Source organism: Manduca sexta, chromosome 21 (assembly GCF_014839805.1).
Source record: "Manduca sexta isolate Smith_Timp_Sample1 chromosome 21, JHU_Msex_v1.0, whole genome shotgun sequence".
NCBI classification, from domain to species: domain Eukaryota; kingdom Metazoa; phylum Arthropoda; class Insecta; order Lepidoptera; family Sphingidae; genus Manduca; species Manduca sexta.
Window position 1 is genome coordinate 11,795,054 of NC_051135.1, and position 15,479 is coordinate 11,810,532.

Sequence of the window (15,479 nt, forward strand, 5' to 3'; positions counted from 1 at the left end):
AGTATGTAACTCAATATTTTTGCTTGCCTGTATTGTTTTGTATACATCATCTATGCTACTAAACCATAGCTGATATATTTACGTCAAAAATATCCATTCTCATTCATTCCTTGTGGAATTCCGTTCGGATACATTTCAGGCTATGCTAAAAAATGATAAATCTAAAAGAATAAAAAATATATCTTAGCTTTTTTGTTGCTTCAGAGCTTTCTGCATAAAATGGTTTATAATTAAATGCGTTAAATTTATATTACTAGGAAATATTTACAAATAAAATAAAATAGAGAACAGCCGCGAACATCACTACAGCGTAGCTTTTACGAACATACAAAAGAATGTGGTAATTCTTCAAAATGGTCGCTTTGTATGGTTTGCCAACTTGCATGTCTGTGTTTCAGAGTTCTTTGTTTTCGTAATTCATTTGATATTAAAACGTTTATACAAAAGTTCTTTCAATTTCGGCGTTTTAAGTTTCGGGTGTAAAAGTCAATAACGAAAATATCAGCTTGTGGTGTGCGAGAAAGATGTCATCGGTAATGTGAGAGCTCTCGGACAGAATTTTTATTTTACGAGATTATGACGTTTGTGATTCTAATACGGATTTGCCGAAAGTGAAAAAGTGTCTGGTAATTAGTTACAATAATTATTAGTGCGTTTGAAGGGAACGTGATTAGTGGTATACAAGAAACAAAGCTGACTCTAATTTTGGCATTCCACAGGTCTATGTCATGATTGATTCGTGATGAACATTCCTTTAGCTCGTTATGTACTTTGCCTACAAACGCATGGGATATCATTTCTGTACACGAATCTTTTTGAACACCAAAGATAATTTGTCCAGTGCTATGTGTTGAAGTGTAATCCAATAAGTATCCAAACTGCATTACAATTTACAACTATACAGTGGAACACTTTGCTCGAGTTTCCCTAACTTATGTCATCCTGGTAAACAATGACGAGAAGACGAACAAATATCGAGTTGTAAACATTCGAATTTTTTGTTTCAGTGCTATAGAAACACATGTTACACATTGTGATGAACGGACAATGTTGACATACATTTGACCAGTGGACATAGAAGCGAGACTTATCGGCAAAAGAGGCTATTACCTGCAGGGGCACTAGTGTAAATGCTAAGGAGGACAACGCACAGCGGTATGTGTGGCAGGAGGGATGTGCTCATGTGATGGGCGGGGTGGGGTGAGAAGCGAGGCGCACGGGCGCCATGAACCCGCCGGCGCCCGGCAAGACGGCCACGCGCTCCGGATACCACCAGAAGGCGCTCGCCGAAATCAGAAACTCATTACTCCCCTTTGCTAATATTGGATCTTCAGAGCCGCCTGGCTCGTCTGCCGCGAGCACTGTTAGCTCAGGTGTCAGCTCTGGCTTCAGCTCGTCATCAGGCAATGGACTTGATAAGGATCTGAATGTGCTGCCACAGTCACTGAATCAGCTTATTGCTCTTGGCTATGATGAGGTGAGTTTTTGATTAATTTATCTTTAGATTACATAGTGGCGTTTGGGAATTTTAATATAACTTTATATTTATGAGTATAATTATATTATAATATCAATATAAAACTTCCTTACACATAATGAAGATCCCTGCCGCATGTATAGGAATGTAATATATTCAAAAACTTCTGAATAGTTTCTGGTGAAATTTGTTATGGAGAAAACTTGTCTATACCACAATTCAGTCCCTGATATCCTGTTAAGGATATAGGCTTCTTTTTATCCTGGGAAAATATATATTGAGACTTTTATCCATAAATCTACATTTAATTTTCTAATAAAGTGATTAACAAGCATGGGTCTGGTTGTTTTACATCAAGAATAAAATTTTTCATATCTATTAAAATATAAATGTTTGTCGCATTCACCTTACATTATTGTTTTTTTACTTTATTTATTTATTTATTTATTTATTTATTTATATTATATGGAAGACTAACAGCTTAAAATAATATATAATTAACAAAGGTGTTGCAACAAAAAGCCAATGACAAGTCTTCACTTATAGTAATTGTTTAAAGGAATTACAGTGTAGAACAATTTTAACAAATTCACATTCAAGTACATAAAAACAGTGCAGTACTTGATGATTTAAAATTCTTTTTTGAAAAATTTAAGACTCAAACACCTCCTCGCCAAGGGCACAGTGGCCAAGAATGTGTCCAGATCATGCTGCTTACATATAATATTAAAATTATTACTAGCTTGCACAAGAAAACAATTTTTTCTATAGTTGGCTGATGTATGTGGTACACATATGGGTGGATTAAAACGTAGGGATTTACAAAATACTTTGCTTTGTAAAATTCCTTTATTTTGGCTATATTGTTTAAAGCTAGTTAAATATATTTCTGCATGTAATGTTGGCCATTTTCACCACCCCTCACCTTAATTCCAGCTTGTTATAATAATACCAGTCCCAAATTATATAGTCCCACTGCTGAGAGGGTTTTCTATTACTCCGTGGGTCAAGGGCTTAGTCCACTACACTGGCCTAGTGCATAGTTGGGATTATATTATAATCCATACTTCTGGTATACAGGAGAATCTATACAAAAAAATTAAGGCATTATTCATGTAAAGTAAGTTCCAATGTCAAGGGAAATCTATGAAACTTATGAATGCAGTCTGAAAATTCTTTCACCAATAGGAAAATACTTTATCTGAGTTCTATTGGCTACTTTGTATCAAAAAGTAGACTAACATGGATGGATTCATGACTATAATCTATGATATTTTGATAAGCTGGTATTATAGTACTAATTTGCATCCACACCTCATCTAGAATATCTTAATTGGTAATAGAGGACTTAATTAAAGCCACTACTAGATTAAAATCGCCTACACCCATACTCTAGTTACATTTAACTGTTTTCTATTCCTCTTGAATAAAATAAAATACTTAGGGGCTATCAAGATTCACAACTGAAAAAAAATATCCTTATACTTTTCAACACAATTTCTCAGTTTCTTATGCTTTTTATATGATTCAAGTGAGAATGGAGAAAACTAGCAAAAATACATACTATTTGGTTGTTACAGAATGTTTTTTAATCTGTATGGTTTTGTTTTAATTTTTGTGGGGATATAAATACTGCTTCCAAAACAAATATTAGACAAGCAGAAATGGGAAACTGTGATATATAGGTATGGACAATGGCACATATTATTCAACCTATCATCATTTAGGTAATTGCTTCCTAAAGGTGATTAACTTTAGACTGCTAGGTGGATAACCACGTTTTTTTGTTGGTATGAAGCAACTACAGTAAATCTGAAAAAAAAAAAAAAAATGTTTCCCACACTAAGAATGGGCTTAGGGAAGGTAGGACCATACTAATTTAAATCACTAATTTCATCCCAGCATCACAAAAATATGTAGCATGTTACAATATTTACCCCTAGCGTGTAAATGAGTTATTCTAAGTAACTTGGATTTATGTTAGATATAACTTTACTATTGTCTGTACATAATCAAATTCCGAGATTGATATCAGGTTGTCCATTAAATAATTATACACTTTGCATTATTCATATACATGCTAATTGCCCTGCGAATTTTATGTTTTCCACTGTAGTTGCAATATACAATTGTTATTGAGATAAAATATTACATAAACTTTAGTTACTACTTTAATAAAGTATCAAGATTACCTATTTATTATGGATCTTAGATGTTGATGAATGTTTACACCAGTGTAAGACCATATTTGCTGATAACTAAAGTGGCCTGGATAGTGTCCAAAGTACCAAACATGAAAATATATTATTATTCTTACTTCACAGAAATAATTTTACCATGTATACTAGCAGAAACCCACCTTAAGTTTTTATTTTTCAATGTGCTACAACATCTACAATATACAATCTGCCTTTTACAGGATCCAGCAGTCAGGGCACTCAAATATGCTGGAGGTAGATTTGACGCCGCCCTCGATTACCTGTCTAAGCAACAGGAACCTCTTAATGGAGCCATCAAGAGCAGTAACTTGAGTGCCCTAAGCACCAAACTCATTAGGAAACCTAGTCTAGAGCGCGAGATCAACCTCCATCGAGGGAGTCCCGCGCTTGACTCCGGCGCAGGCAGTTCGCGGTCGGATAGTCCGCGGCAGTCTGACGCGCCGCCGCTGCCCCACGAGAAGCTCAGCAGGCAGTATTCGCCGTCGGGATTCTCAGAACCTCCCCCGCCGCCGCCGCCGCGATGTCCGTCCACGCCGCCCGTGCCGCCGTCGGTGCAGCAGCTGATGAAGCGTATGTCCCCGGCGCCTCCGCTGCCGCCCGCCCGCGGCACCAGCCCTGTAGCCGCTGGAGCACCTACGCCCCCCGCGCGACAGCCCATGATCGTGCAGAATGGGCCACAAGTTCAGCAGCAGCTCACGCAGCAGATTCAAGCGTTGAGCATTTACCAGACGGGTGGTGCGGAACTCCCACCGCCGTACCCGCTTTCGGGTGTTCCGCCGCCTCCTCCGTATTCTGTATCGATGCAGAACCGCCAGAGTCCTACCCAGTCCCAGGACTACAGGAAGAGTCCTTCGTCGGGGATTTACTCGGGAGGCACCTCCGCCGGTTCGCCGAGTCCGATTACGGTGACGCAATCGACCGGCTCCGCGTCCGGTATGACTCGCCCCACGCCTCTTCAGGCGTGGACAGCGAGACAAGCGGTGCAGGCTCCAATCATTATGCAATCAGTGAAGAGTACTCAAGTGCAGAAGCCAGTGCTCCAGACGGCGATAGCGCCGGTTGCCCCACCTCCCGTTACGAGCTCGGGCTCGCAACCTCCCCCGCCATCGTATGCCAGTTCGATCCAGCAGAAGCAGCAAGCGCAGACACCGCCCAGCTACCCTCTCGCGCCGAAGCCCTCGTCACCGGGCTCCACGCCCCAAGTCATTCCGACGGCGACCACGCCCACCGTTCCTACCACAGAACCTCCTAGCTACGCTATCACCATGCAGGCCCTTGCCGTACAAAGAGGCATGCACCCTATACCGCCGCCACCGTACGGCAATCAAAACGACACCACCACGACAGTCAATTCTCATCACTCGCCTTTGCATAAAAAGTTCTCAAATAATTGTGACATGAAGGGTGAGACGTCCCAGGGACCGCACGATTTAAAGTGCACCAATCAAAATTGTACTAATAATCTCCTAAAGGATAGTGTAGTTGCGTCTAGTTCTGATAAGAGTTCGAACGGATCGTCCGATCGTCGACAGAAAGTTGTGGAGAAAATCAGACATCAATCGCCCATCCCGGAGCGACGAAACATAAGTAAAGAAAAAGAAGACGAGAGAAGAGATTGTAAAGTTAGGAATTATTCGCCTCAAGCCTTCAAGTTCTTCATGGAGCAGCATGTGGAAAACATTCTAAAGTCGTACAAACAGCGGACATTCCGGCGCATGCAGCTCGAGAAGGAAATGACGAAGATAGGCCTTAGTCCGGAGGCACAGTGTCAGATGAGGAAGATGCTATCTCAGAAAGAATCCAATTACATTAGGTTAAAGAGGGCGAAGATGGACAAGTCCATGTTCACGAAGATAAAGCCAATCGGTGTGGGTGCGTTCGGTGAAGTGACGCTCGTGAGGAAGATCGATACTAATCATCTTTATGCCATGAAGACACTTCGCAAAGCTGACGTGTTAAAACGAAACCAAGTGGCGCACGTGAAAGCCGAGCGGGACATATTGGCGGAAGCAGATAACGAGTGGGTTGTCAAACTCTACTACAGCTTCCAAGATAAGGACAATTTATATTTCGTGATGGACTACATACCGGGCGGCGATCTCATGTCATTGTTAATAAAGCTGGGCATATTCGAGGAGAACCTAGCGAGGTTTTACATAGCAGAGCTGACGTGCGCGGTAGAGAGCGTCCATAAAATGGGCTTTATCCACCGCGACATCAAGCCGGACAACATCCTCATCGACCGCGACGGACACATCAAGCTGACAGACTTTGGGTTGTGCACCGGCTTCAGGTGGACGCACAATTCCAAGTATTACCAGAGGAATGGTGAGTCTTTTATTTTTGTTATCTTGTGTTCAAAGTTTTTGGTCCACTACGTAATTACAATTTATAAGCCATAGCTATAAATTTGAAGTAAGACACACTAACAAATTCCAGACCACGGGAGGCAGGACTCGATGGATCCCGTGGACGGGGAATGGGGCGCGATGGGAGAGTGCCGGTGCCACCAGCTAAAGCCCCTGGAGAGGCGACGGAAACGCGAACACCAGCGATGCCTAGCGCACTCGCTCGTCGGCACGCCCAACTACATCGCACCGGAGGTGCTGCAGCGCACCGGTTACACGCAGCTTTGCGACTGGTGGTCCGTCGGGGTCATATTGTACGAGATGTTGGTTGGCTCACCGCCGTTCCTGGCTGCGACGCCCGCCGAAACCCAACTCAAGGTAGGTGTTATATTGAGTTTTTAACAATAGTCTTCATTCTTTTATTGTTTTTTTTTTAATATAAATTAATGCCTTGTTGAGTTCTGTCTCGGGCTTAACAAAAAATTAATCCCGCGGTATAACGACGTGTAAAAAAAATAGATCGTTATTGTTTAACAATATAATAAAATATTTTCATGTATTTCAGGTCATAAACTGGGAGAGTACTCTTCACATACCGGACGCTGCGAATTTATCACCAGAGAGCAAGGACTTGATCCTGCAGCTGTGCTCGGGACAGGACACGAGGCTCGGCAAGGACGCCAACGAAGTGAAGCACCACCCATTTCTCGGCGGCATCGATTTTGACAAGGGCTTGCGACGGCAGGTGGCGCCCTACATCCCTCGAATCGACTACGCCACCGACACGTCCAACTTCGACCCCGTGGACCCCGACAAGCTGCGCAACTCGGGCAGCTCCGATTCCAACAAGTCTGACAGCGAACTACTCGACAATGGGAAGACCTTCCACGGCTTCTTTGAGTTCACCTTCCGCAGATTCTTCGACGACGGGTACACGAATAAAATTAACCTCGACGACAACGACAACCAGGGGCCGGTTTACGTATGAAACGACAGTCGACAGTGAATAATGGACGCTGAATATAACTTGTAGGTTTTACAAAGTGTGTGCCTTCAACTATCTCTCTATTAAAACATTAGTTTTCGTAAACGTAACGATTGTAACGTATTTAAAATTAATAAAAAACACTCGTATTGTTAATAATCCCGGTGATAATGTTGTAATATTGTATCGTTATGTATTTGTAAGAGTAATTAATATTGGTGTAATATATGTAACGGATGGATCACAGTAGTGGTAGGTCGAGTGGTGCTGTAGCGAGTGTCGGTGCGCCGAACCGCGGTATCTAATGTCGTTCCATTCAGTGTATACTATTTTTGTAACTAGAGAAATTATTTATGAGATAAGAACAAGCTTACACTAAGCGTGAACTAGCGAATGATTTAATATCGTCAGTATATTTTCTTATGTATTTATCGAGGTAGGTTGCTTATAAGTGTGTGTTTGTTTATAATTGTAAACCATAACTTATGAAGTCATGTATTGTTAACAGTCATATTATTGATATCGGCAACAACTGTACTGCGCTTCCAATGGTCCTGTGGACACAAGCTCATGTCTCGTGCCTTACACTTAGTTTTGGAAGTGTTTACAAGTATTTGGTATTTATACGAACGTAGATCAGGTAATTGGTGAAGTGTACACTGTGCAATATGTATTTATTAACACGAGAGTCACATTTTCTGTAGATGTTGGCTGAATATAAGTTTGGCCTAAAATGTAGTTTGCATTTTCAGTCAATTGTTTAAAATGTGCAACTTAGTAATTTTGTTTTCACTAACATATCCAATTTTTTGTTCATGTTATCGCGAAATAACACTGTAACAAAACGTGCCGTGTGATTAGCAGCCATACAATAATAATGCTTGTTTTTGGTGGTTATGGTACACCAATAATTTCACTTGTACAGTAAGATATGAATCAGTCATTTCAACCTTAAATTATATGTTATTGAATGTAAATTGTTTTATTCTCAAATGAAACATGCTTATAAGAAGTAAATGAAAAATAAAATGTGGGATTTTTTTTGTTATATTTTTCGTTTATCCCTTTACCATATACAAAAATGGTAACAATGTAGGCTTAAAATATAACAACTTTTACAAAAGTAGATAAAGTACTGCATTAAGGCAGCAGAAGGAATTCTTGTACTCTCTTGTTGAAATCTTCTGCATACCTGAGGTGGATGTTGTGTTTTCCCTCCGGATACAAGTGGATCCTAAAACACGATGAAAAATTAGCATCACATGTCTCAAAGAGTCAAATAAAGTAAAATAATGTTCAATTCACGAGTATTTGACATATTTGCAATTAATTTAAACTAATCAGTGTTTAATATGCATCATTCGCGCGTCTATCCCATGAGGGTAGACAGAGAATATGGTCTACCCGTTTGTCTAAATTTGGCACATTTCTTTCATTTTAGCTTTTATCAATCTCATGCATTTTCGATGGTTCAGAGTATTTTTGATCCTGTCTTTACGTATGCCCGATATCAACTTTCAAAGTTTATTTATTTAAATATTGTTTACTCAAACAGATTTTAATAATTATATTAATTGATAAATGCGCAATACGAATAATTCATTAAGTATGGCGATTGCGTACTTTTTTGCTCGCATAACTTGTTCATACAGTACAATTGCAGAAGTCACTATATCAATTAGCATGCTAGCTCGCATTCTCTTACTGACCCATAATATTAAATAATAAACAGTATTTGAATATTTTATGCAAATTTCTTATAACAAAATAATTGTATGTCAAATCGTTAGTGGATTATTACAATTGAATTCCAAGCTAGGCCTTCCTGGTTGTCTTATGACAACAAACAGTACTTATGTATTGTTTTTTATTTGCCATGATGGCCTATCCAGGATCTTGGTTGTATTCTGCGATCCTAGTTGGACAATTCTCTATAGTGAAAAGTTCGTTTTAAGTAATTTGCGTATAACACATGATGTCATTTGAAGATTTTGGAATTATTTATTCTAAACATATAATATAAAACATACCTAGAACCTTCTATGTGGGTATGTAAGTGCGATACATGCACTTGATCCACCATCGGGTCTTTCTCTCCATATAAAATAAATGTTGGACATTTAATGTCTTTCAATAATGATGAACATAAGTTGCCATCATGCTTGTTGAAAATATTGATCATGCCATCAGTCCATTCAGCCCAATATTTGGCAAAGAATTCTTCTCCATAAACATCAATCATTGGTTGTCTCATTTTTGCGGACCACTTATTAACATCTCTGGTTTCTGTAATTTCAAATTACCTATATAGGTAATGCAATTAATAAGATATGAAATGATGATGGTTGATTCAAATTAAATAGAGGGTTATAATAATTGACTTTTATACATTATAAAAAAAAATCTGACGTGTTAAATAACATGTATGGACAAAGCAATTGCTCTGTGATCCCGAATAAACTCAGATAACTTTTGCAATCAGATAATATAATTTTTATTTGGGTTAGATTGTAACAAAAAAAATGTATGTTGATAATTATTTCAAGTAAATTTAATAATGGTAAAAATGAATGCTGAACAGTTGATAATACATACTCTTGTACATTTCCATTTCTTGAGGTACGATGAAGGCATTGCTTCCCCAAATAACTAGTTTATTTACAGCATCAGGATATTTCGCAGCATGGATCATTCCGGTAATGCCTCCATCACTCCAGCCTAGTAAAGAATACTTTGGGATGTTCAGGGCCTAGGAAATTGAAATACAATGGTTCAAACTGCTGTTTTATAATGATCTATTTTTAGAGAATAAATATATTTTTGTATTATTTAGAATAGGGAATATTTTATGGACATATAGCCCTTCATCCTTATAAATATATCTACTTAGCAGACACTATGTAACTATATGCACAATATTTCAACCAAAGCTTAAACAGATACAAATATTTAATAAAACATTTTAAATGAGTATCTAAATTGGTTTTTGAAGAACAAGACATGTTTTTCAAATACCTTCATAAATTCATGTGCTGCATCAGCATCTTTCTCATAGAAATCCTCGGAAAATGTCTTGTTTGGCGGTCTGCTCTTACCATAGCCAGGTGGATCCCAGACCACTGTGGTAAATTTTTCCCGGTCAAAACCGTCCACTTGGGGCTTGAAGTCTGACCATATTGTACCCAATGCACCAGGCAAGCATAGCAGGTTATGACTTCCTTTGCCTACCTTTACATAATTAATGTTGCAATCGCCGACTTTTATTTTTTCTTCCTATAATCAATGGTAAAAATATGCGGAATTTTATTTACAGTTGCGAAAAAATGCACATAAAAATAATGCAGTTAAATTATTTTAAAATTAGAATCTGTTAAGTACCTACTTGTTATTTTCCGTAGATACTGATATCCAGAGAATGTCATTATCACTCGCAGTGTACATAATTTACTTATTTCCTTTCCCAGCAGTATATTAAATTATCATCTGACCATTACTGGTTATTATCTATCACTATAAGCCATGGGCGGCTTGAAAGCTATTACGTTCGGGAAACTAAGGGGTACGGGTGAGGCTACTAATTATGAATCAAGATAGCCAATATTAGCCGACTGATTTGAGATCTACATTTTTAAAATTTCTAATGAGAAACTTACGAAATAACGTACCTTGGGAACAGCTGATGTCGATAGAAATACCTTTGTGATGTTTCTATTTATTTTCAAGAGCGGTGAAATTAAATATTTTATTTTTATATGCATTTTGGCAAACGAAGATTATATTCTATTCTAGTTTTTTAACCTCTGTGCTCTGGCTGTTTGATAATATCAGTGTAGCCAACCATACAAATTTATCGGAGATCTTTAGTTTTTCATTATTCATAATCTAAGGTTTGTCTCGGTAAAAACATTATCATAATAATAGAGTTAGATTAGCACAGCAGCTTTCCTTATTCCAAAGTAATGTCTAAGTCGTTTTTTTAGACAGAACGATGAAGAAAAAAGATGTCCAACGAGCTGTTTCATCTTGTGATTTTCGCTACAGTTACGATCGCCAGCCTAACAGATTTTTCAAACAGTGTTGTGTTGTGGGTACCTAAGCAAATATTTACTGACAGTCTATGAAATTGTAAATTAAAAAGATTCGGAAATTTAAATTCGAACGCATTTAGGTATAACTTCCCAATATTATTGGATAATGCCATATATGGCATTTTTTTTTTTATGTTTTTAATTACTAACTGTGCCAAAACGTCGTCTACGTAGACTTACATCTATCTAGGCTGTTATACATCTCGATTCATCTCGCACAAACGCATGTCGCCTGGGGTCTGTCATTAATATGGTACATAAAATAATGCTTACATATTATAATGTTTGGCGTGATACGCCAACGAATTTTTCAGCAAACGAGCAGAAATTTCATTTTTTTCTTTTAAACGTTCTATTAGTTCTTTCTCGCGTTTCCTAATTATTTTTTCATAAAAATATATAATGTACAGACATGAACAACAACAACAATTTTACTAGGCATAAGTAATATAATATGTACCAATTTAGTTTTTTTTTAAATCAAGTATTTATTAGCGATAAGCTCGTTGGATAAGGCTGGTAACATTAATAATTTCTTGAACACCTCTTTTCAGCGCATAACATTCCGATACTTGAGAAAAAAATATTCCGATATAATCATATTATCATAGTACGGCTTTTTTCGTTTAGCGCGTCGATTGGTGGAAATGGGCGCCAAATATAGAATATACGTCAATGGCGCCAAATCTCAAATATTTATAGAGTTTTTAGGTTTGGATCGCGGTGATTAGTTTAACTACATACCTACTTATTTGTCAACAATGTTTTTGCTGAGCTAATATAGAAGACGTAAAACCCAGAAAACAACCTTTATATTAATTACATGGATTAACAGTTGGATTTTATTAGACAAAATAAAAGTACTACAAAATATGGAACAGGGTCGTTCCACATAAAACAGGAATTCTAAACACCAATTACTAAACAAATAATTATTTTATTCAAGAAGGAATTCTTGTACTCTCTTATTAAAGTCTTCTGCATATTTAATGTGTATGTTGTGTTTTCCCTCTGGATAGATGTAAGACCTAGAAAACAGAAAATTATTGAGAAAATAATACATTAGGTACATACATATCTATATTATAAGGCACTATAAAGTCTACGTGAGGCATAGTATTCTCTTAGTCCTTAGCTTCTAGTTTCCCACGAGCTCTGACTAGGAGTTCCGATCACGATGTCTTAATATTATGCTATCGGGCTATCTAGTATTTTCGGATAGGTGTCTGTAGATATTAACTGATGACTATCTTTACACTCACTCGTCAGTCGTCGTCACAAATGAGAAGGATAAGGAAATTTCGAATCAAAAGATAGTTAAGTATGTGTCGGTATTTAAGAAGTTAAGGCCCTTTGTTTATTATTTCTTGACATACAAAACTTAGATCGAGCAACCACGAAATGAAGCAAACTATCATACTTACTTATGTAATACTGAATTTTAATTAATGATTAAGTACCTCGATTCTGAGATATATGTATTGAAATATGACGCATGAAATTTGTCGATTAACTGGTCTTGTTTGCCGTGTAAAATGAAAGTTGGGCATTTAATATCCGACAAACGCTCTAAGCAAAAGTTGCCGTTTTTCTTGTTGTATATTCCAACCATAGCATCAACAAATTTTGAAAAGTTTTTCGCGAAGTTTTCTTCTCCGTATATAGCTGTCATAGCCTGATATGAGCTTTTGGACCAATTGCTCATAATACTCATGTCTGTAATAAATATAAATCAGGTTTATTGTAAAATTAAATACAGGTAAGTAAATAGTTGTTGAAAATATTACCATTTACCATATTATAAATACCTAACGCATAAACTTATTTTTTTTTTAATTTATGCGTAAATTAAATGTTATTACTAAAATACTTTATAATAGAGTTTGGCTTTACTTTTATAACTTTTAAGTTCGTGTGGTAGTATGAAGGAGCTGGTTCCCCAAATCACTAGTTTTCGCATCACATCGGGATATTTAGCTGCATGGATAAGACTCATGGTGCCGCCAGCACTCCAGCCCAGTACCGAGTACTTCTCGATATTCAGTGCCTAAAAATATAACTAATAAATTATGGTTGAATATGATTAGAGACAAACTGCATGTTGGCTTTAATACTGATTTGCCTTAAGTTATACTTAGGTGGCTGGGTGCCAAGTTGTTGCCGATTTTCACTTGTCAAACATATCACAATAAATACTCTAGTCGACGCTAGCTTTTATACGTACCTTCATAAAATTGTATGCGTAGTCAGCGTCACACTCTAAAAAATCCAAACTTAATTCTTTCTCAGGTGGTCTACTTTTGCCGTGTCCAGGAGGGTCCCAAGTAATGACTGTGAATTTGTTTCTGTCTAATCCTTCTATCTGAGGTTTGAAGTCTGTCCATATCGTACCAAATATTCCAGGCATACATAATACATTGTGAGGTCCGGTACCCACTTTTATATAATTTATATTATATTTACCAACTTTAATTTTTTCTTCCTGTGAAATTAAGTTTAAAATACCAAATCTAATTCAGAATTCTATTCAAAACTAATGCTTTTACCTGTGGGATGCATGATGTTGAAAAGAACGGGTTAGAATTAAATTTAGTCACTTTGTGAACCTTTGATAATATTCTATACATATTGAACAAATACAAGCCCTGTTGCGTTAATTTATCAAAGGATACTGTCATTTAATCATACATAAAGTGATATTTGCAAAAAAAAATATCATGGTTGTAAAAGCATTTGGCATGTTTGAAGTAGATTATAATTCTTAATTACCATTTGCTTATTTGCAGCTGGCTTAGTCGTTTAAGAGTCGTCCGACCTGAATTCTACGGAACTAAGGTGGATAAAAATAAAATACGGGCGTTAAAAGATATCCGTTTTGAAGTTGGTCAAGGATGTCGACTTATTGTTTCTAACTAGCAACTCATTAAAAAATGTTGGGCAAGGGACCTCCATCCGGCCGCACTACAGCAAAATACGGTCATACACTACCTTCACATCGCGCGAATTTTTATAAAACTACCTCTTTTCCCTTTTGTTTTCACTTTATCTCTATTATACCTCTAATAAAAAAATTACATGACATGGAAATTAGTGCCTCGGTGTAGTCCAGTATTATATGCGGTACTGTACTGACTTTGAGGTCCTGGGTCCAAATTCCGGGCCGGGCAGTGACATTTGGGTTTTTTCTGCTCAGTATCAGATCGGAGTCGGGAAGTTGTGCTCGATTTGGCGATAGGCTCGCCCCCTATCACATCATGGGACGGAACACACGTGGTGAAAAGTGGGTGCCTTGGTTGCGCTTTTGCATACTCTATCGGGGATAAATGCATGATGTGTTTGTGTATAAAAAAAATGGCCCTTGGGTTCTGTCGGCATTATGTTTTTATTTTTTCTATGGTATTCGCATTTATTCTACCCGCTCATTACCAGCTTGGGTTTACGGCAAAAAAAAAATGATCAGCACTTCAAAATAGAACAAACAATATTATTAAAATTTTATTAATTATTGTGACGCATTACACGCCCTAGCAAATAAACTAGCGATTGTTAAAAGCAAATAAACCATTTGGTTAAAATAAATACAGAAACTTCTAACTTGAAAATCTACCCTGCAGATATTTTATGTGGGTGTAATACTTGTTTAAAATTAAAGCACAAATTTTTCTGCAAAGTAATAAGGGTCAACTGTATTTTTTTTATTATTTCAGCATTGTAGCAATCTGTCATACTTTGTAAATTAATAACAATTTTTTTCTAGGCTTTCAGCGTAACGCTTGATTGATTGTAAATGCTTGTTTACTGACCAACAATGTCATAAGGCTAGCGCGCATTGTTTATTCCCGAGCGATATTTTTGATCACTTTATAAGTTAAGAGTTAAATAGCGCAGAAAACAATTGCCATTTAGAATGCATTTACAGTAAAACTGGGTTCAAATTACTGTTATTTATATTGATATTCCATAATTGACGTACAGTGTAAAATTAATTCACAATCTCAAATAATTCTTCGAATGGAACCCCAGAAATAGGTCAATCAAAATAAGTAACAACTGAATGTGGTAAGTTTTATTCTGATTCGTCTATTTGCAATCGATCCGGTGATATCGATGGTCAATATTTATCAATTCCAGAGATGTGCATTCAGAAAAACTAAATGCCAAAAGATAGAATTTGATAGGCAGTTAAATGTTTGATTTTTTTATAATAATCCTCCCCAATTTTACTGTAATCAGTATCGCGCGATTACAATGCACGCTCTTTTACTGCGCTTCATTACCTCAGCTCCGGCGACATTTGCAAACAAAGATTGTGACGGTCATATACTCGTTAATCCTAACAATCAGGCACCTCATGCATTCGTA

At 37.2% G+C, this 15,479-nt stretch overlaps 3 protein-coding genes across 5 annotated transcripts; 1 reads left to right on the forward strand and 2 right to left on the reverse strand.

The window, feature by feature from the left end:
- Positions 1-196: 196 nt before the first annotated feature.
- Positions 197-8,065, forward strand: LOC115440137 (serine/threonine-protein kinase Warts). Of its 2 annotated transcripts, none has more exons than XM_030164321.2 (5): positions 197-626; positions 1,008-1,477; positions 3,897-6,024; positions 6,136-6,422; positions 6,610-8,065. In XM_030164321.2, the coding sequence occupies exons 2-5, from the start codon at positions 1,226-1,228 to the stop codon at positions 7,030-7,032; spliced, it is 3,090 nt and encodes a 1,029-aa protein (XP_030020181.1). In that variant the 5' UTR covers positions 197-626; positions 1,008-1,225; the 3' UTR covers positions 7,033-8,065. The 2 variants fall into 2 exon arrangements, with proteins under 2 accessions (XP_030020181.1, XP_030020182.1); XM_030164322.2 differs by having other exon boundaries at positions 347-719.
- Positions 8,061-11,176, reverse strand: LOC115440139 (valacyclovir hydrolase). Its single transcript, XM_030164323.2, has 5 exons — positions 10,695-11,176; positions 10,045-10,302; positions 9,625-9,778; positions 9,060-9,315; positions 8,061-8,263 (listed from the first exon to the last, which is right to left on the reverse strand). The coding sequence occupies exons 1-5, from the start codon at positions 10,785-10,787 to the stop codon at positions 8,170-8,172; spliced, it is 855 nt and encodes a 284-aa protein (XP_030020183.1). The 5' UTR covers positions 10,788-11,176; the 3' UTR covers positions 8,061-8,169.
- A 750-nt stretch (positions 11,177-11,926) lies between these two features.
- On the reverse strand, positions 11,927-13,809 carry LOC115440149 (valacyclovir hydrolase-like). 2 transcript variants are annotated; one of them, XM_030164341.2, is made up of 5 exons: positions 13,664-13,809; positions 13,342-13,599; positions 13,011-13,164; positions 12,578-12,833; positions 11,927-12,145 (listed from the first exon to the last, which is right to left on the reverse strand). In XM_030164341.2, exons 1-5 carry the CDS (start codon positions 13,793-13,795, stop codon positions 12,055-12,057), a joined length of 891 nt encoding a protein of 296 aa, XP_030020201.2. In that variant the 5' UTR covers positions 13,796-13,809; the 3' UTR covers positions 11,927-12,054. The 2 variants fall into 2 exon arrangements, with proteins under 2 accessions (XP_030020201.2, XP_037296924.1); XM_037441027.1 differs by having other exon boundaries at positions 12,038-12,145; positions 12,542-12,833.
- Between the last annotated feature and the right edge of the window lie 1,670 nt (positions 13,810-15,479).